This window comes from Camellia sinensis, chromosome 1, assembly GCF_055761805.1.
Source record: "Camellia sinensis isolate YWXY chromosome 1, ASM5576180v1, whole genome shotgun sequence".
In the NCBI taxonomy this organism is placed as follows: Eukaryota; Viridiplantae; Streptophyta; class Magnoliopsida; order Ericales; family Theaceae; genus Camellia; species Camellia sinensis.
Window position 1 is genome coordinate 190,399,850 of NC_138961.1, and position 4,687 is coordinate 190,404,536.

General features: G+C 38.4%; 1 protein-coding gene across 1 annotated transcript; it reads right to left on the reverse strand.

The window, feature by feature from the left end:
* Nucleotides 1-421: 421 nt before the first annotated feature.
* Nucleotides 422-3,287, reverse strand: LOC114265198 (uncharacterized). The gene is made up of 2 exons (XM_082918288.1): nucleotides 3,190-3,287; nucleotides 422-1,094 (listed from the first exon to the last, which is right to left on the reverse strand). The coding sequence occupies exons 1-2, from the start codon at nucleotides 3,285-3,287 to the stop codon at nucleotides 422-424; spliced, it is 771 nt and encodes a 256-aa protein (XP_082774414.1).
* Nucleotides 3,288-4,687: the final 1,400 nt, after the last annotated feature.

Here is a 4,687-nt window from a genome sequence, read left to right on the forward strand (position 1 = left end):
TGATTTACTCTTTCCCATATTTACACTCATTTGCTACCAAATGAACGATAAAAGTTCTACTATTATTAATTGCTATGTCACCAATAAATCTTCATGTCCCTATGATGAGATCAATTATGTAAATCCAACAAACTAACATATTAGGGATGTAATATAAGGTCGTGAATGAATAACAAACATATTTAAATGCCAACAAAGAAAGAATTAGAAGAAAGAGCAAAAAAAAAAAAAAAAAAAAAAAAAACAAGAAGCAGCTAGATCAATCTTTTGATTAGAATATCATGGCTAAAAATTGAAATGCATATTGAGAAATGTCAAAGCCTCTCTTCAGGACTCCACATCCAGGCTACTAGGTATGATCGATCTCTAGAAAGCTCCTGCATTAATTTTTTTTTAAGTTAAACATTCCCTAGGGATAAGATTACGTACCACGCCAGATGAATCCAGGGACCGGGCCACGGTTATCTATGATGTAATCTCCCACAATCACCGCACCGGGCATCGATGACCTGATCGTACTTATCACATCATCGTGCTCTCTCTCATGTTCCATCTTCTTCCAGTTTTGTTCATGCACGGGGTCCACTTGTCGGGGTCCCACTAATGGGTGAACTGCTCTCATATGTTGCCTAAGCTCCTTGTAAGTACCCACAAATGAGCAGTCATCTTGCATGCAAATTCTCACTTTATTGTTCAAATATTGACGCACTTGTTCATCCACGGTCCAACTTTTCACTTGTCCCCGGCAAAGTGGGCATAGAAGTTCCGTTAACTTACTTTCACCCTTTTTGTATCGGTCAAAGCAATTTGAATATCGATGGTTGGTAGCGCACATGTAGGGACGACAACCCTTGTTGTGAGAAGAACAAAGTAGGAGAATAGCATTGTGAGGATACTCCATACAAATAGAACAGGTTGCCTCATGATAGTCCTCTTCCTTCTCCAAAGATTTGGAACAATATTTATTCAGTTGATCTATCTTCTTCCTGGGAATCGCCACATGGTAAGACTGCGATGGGTACAGAGCCGGCCTGCATTGTCGCGATGCAGGTCTACGTTTAACCGTGGTTTTTTTCTTTCTCATTCCTCCGAACCTGAAAAACCAAATAAAGATTACATTCATAAAGACAGACAACATAAAATGAAAACTATTAGGCTGCCCAATTATTTTGCAGGAACGCAATGTTCCAACAAATTGGGGAAAATAAAGAAAAATAAAAACCTCATTTTGACTCAAATATGGGTAATAACTGAATCAGAGAAAAAGAAACATACCAAAATAGGCTTTTAAACTGCAAAATGGTTACATAAAGCACCAAATATATTCGATCAAATAAAGTAATGTATACCACTATCATGAAGTTTTGTATACGCCCTGCACCCCTTTTTTGACACCTTATAATGAAATGACCGGCTGACTTCTCAAATTTATGGGGGAAAAAAAAGAAGGAAAAGAAAAGAGAAGAAGAAGAGAGATTGGTTTTAGTTAGACTTGGTTTATCTTTGATATGAAATTTGTGTGTCTAAAGTTGTTAAATCAGCATTCTATTAGGTTATAATTTGATTGCCAATCACAATTAAGAGGGACATCTTCAAGGAGTTAATATGTCAAGTACATGGTGCCCATACAACGTCACAAACCTTAGGCAACCACAAAAATAAGAGTTAAAAGTAGGGCTATCAATGTGACCAGGCTCAGACTTCAATTAAAATGGCCTGATCCAACCTTGGACTTTAGTTTAAGCCCTAAGCAGAATTTGGGCTGAGCTAAAGGCTGTCTGTAACCCAGCCAGTAGGGAGGCTGGCCAAAATTAATTAAACAACGGTACATCCCCATCCGCTAGTTCGGCTGGCAACCAGCAACCGTCAATCATCAGGTGCATTTTAAGTATGCTCTCACCACCACAAGTCTCTCTTCCCCCCCCCCCCCCCCCCCCCCAACATATTCACAGAATGGTGTGTATGCGTGCATATAGAAACTAAATACCTAGTTTGGTTTATACTACATTAAGCATACAAATTACAATTATTGAAATAGTCCTATAGTGAAAGATAAATAGAACAATTCTAATATTTTTGTTTTCAAGTCCTTAACCCCAATCTAGACCTTGTAACTAAGTTTTTATTATTGTCGAGTTGTTCACATTAGAGTGGACTAACATATACATTCCTAAACCGATCTCTTTTGGAGGTGATGTTAGATTACTTCCCTTTTATATCATTCACCAAGTTTTATGGTCAAGGTTGTTCATCCACATGTTAATCTCAACTAATCATTATTCAACATTCATTCACTCAAGATTAACATATTCAGTCATGCATTCATCTCAAACATTCAAGGCATATAAGATAAGTAAAAGATGAAGTGCATGTAAAAGATGAAGACCAAAGTGGTTTGGCACACCCCTTGTGCCTACATCAATTATTGACCTCCCTTGGCATTATCGTGTTATCTGTTAGATCACCTCTAGTCCCAAAAGTTTTATTAGAAAATGGGCCAAACAATGTATATCAAGCTATCCAACACCTTTCCTCATATGCAACCTTGTCTTGCACAGGGAGATGCAAGCATGCATATATAAAAGCTGAATGCAAATGGAAAACAAATGCAAATGAAGAGACTTAAACCCAAAATCTCCCTCTACCTGAGCTTTGATACCATGCTAGATCACCACTATTTTCAAAAGCTCGAGTTGTTAGGAAATGGGTACAATAATGTTTGCGGTGACGAAATGTTGATATGATATTTGTTTGGAAAAATCTTTGACACTTAGTCTCATCTCATTGTTTGCAGTGTTATTGATATGGTTTTTGTGGCTTACATACAAATTAGTTAGCAAATGATTCAAGTTAATTTTGAAATCCATTGTGGAAATAAACTTATTAGCTCAATTTTGTCCTGAATTTTTGTTTTAATTTGCATGAATTTCGTTGTGTAAAAAAATGTTTTTTGATATTTTATAGTTCTATCTTTATTGGTGGTTGTTATTTACTTGTAATTGGACCTATTAGTTGTCGCCTGCCCTTCTAGGCTCTTGGGACTGCCACAATGGTCAACCACATCCATCAGGATGGTCGACCATATTGAGGGACTTTGTGGGACTTCCACATACTGTTCTCTAGACCTCCTAAAGTTGATCATGCTCCATAACATAGTCGACAAAGATGAAAAACCTTCACTTATTTCACCTAGATTGTCCTAACTTGGTCCTGCCACTTATTAGCAATAATTTTCCGCCTTTCTCACTCTCCAAGAAGAGGAGAATCAAAGTCCACATAGCTCGCATTTGTCCTGAATTTTTGTATTTGTTTGTTTGACTTTTGTTATTTGTGAGAAAATGTTTTTTTGATATTTTGTAGTTCAAATTTTATTGGTTGTTATTTGATTGTAGTTGGACTTACTAGTTGTTGTCTACCCTTCTGGGCTCTTGAGACATCCACAATGGTCAACCACATCCATCAAGATGGTCAACCATATTGTGACAGTTTGTGGGACTTCCTTGTACTACTCTCTAGAACTCCTATAGTTGACATGCTCCCCAACATAGTCAACCAAGATGAAAAACCTTCGCTTATTTCACCTCCTTTCATTGGTCAATTGGTACCAACAAAAGAAACTGTCTAAATTGTGTATCTAATCAAAGAATGTTTCCTTTGATTTTTGCTATTGCCACTGCTGGGAAGGAGCTGGTTGCTTCAGTTCGAGAGAAACATGGGGAATCAGTTGGTTGGAATGTTCGTCTTCGTCGTGATATAAAGGATTGGGAGCTCGACCAATTGGTGGATCTTCTTGGCTTTTTGTATGGATTGCACAATGTGGGGGATGGGATGGATTCTTTAGTTCAATTGGTACCAACAAAAGAAATTGCTGCTGCTGGGGAGGAGCTAGTTGCTTCAGTTTGAGAGAAATATGGGGAATCAGTTGGTTGGAATGTTCGTCTTCGTCGTGATATACAGGATTGGGAGCTCGACCAATTGGTGGATCTTCTCGGCTTTTTGTATGGATTGCACAATGTCCGGAGCTCTAAAAGGGTTTTCTCAGTGTCCTCTTTTTATGGGGTACTTGAAGGGGGAGGTGGTGGGGTGTTTCCTTGGAAATGTATTTGGGCTACTGGTTCTCCTTCTAAGGTTGCGTTCTTTGTTTGGACAGTTGTTTTGGGACGTATCCTTACTATTGATAATTTGATCTGGCGGTGGGTAAATTAGTGTTGTATGTATTGCAGGGACACGGAAACGGTGGATCATTTGCTTCTTCATTACCCGGTTGTGTCCAGACTTTAGAATTTTCTCGTTGTTTTGTTTGGCTTCGTTTGGCTTAGTCTGGGTGCAGCCGAGGTCTTTAATGGGAGTGTTACAGAGTTGGGGTGGGCTAGGGTGCGGAAGCAGTGCCGGAAGGCTTGGGTGCTTACTTCCCATTGTTTGCTTTGGTTGGTTCGGTTAGAATGGAATAGGTGAGTGTTTTAGGATGAGTGTCATTCCGTTTTTTGGTTAGAGAGCCGGTTGTTGATGATATTGCATAGTTGGATTACGAGTACAATTGATCCCAATGTTTTGGTCTTTGTAGATTTTGTGGAGAGTTTGATTAGTTAGTTTGGTTTATTCCTTTTGTGGTCTGTGCTATTCTTTGCGTCATTTTGATGCTTTCTAATAAAGTCTGTTTATTTATCAAAAAAAAAAAAAAACCTCT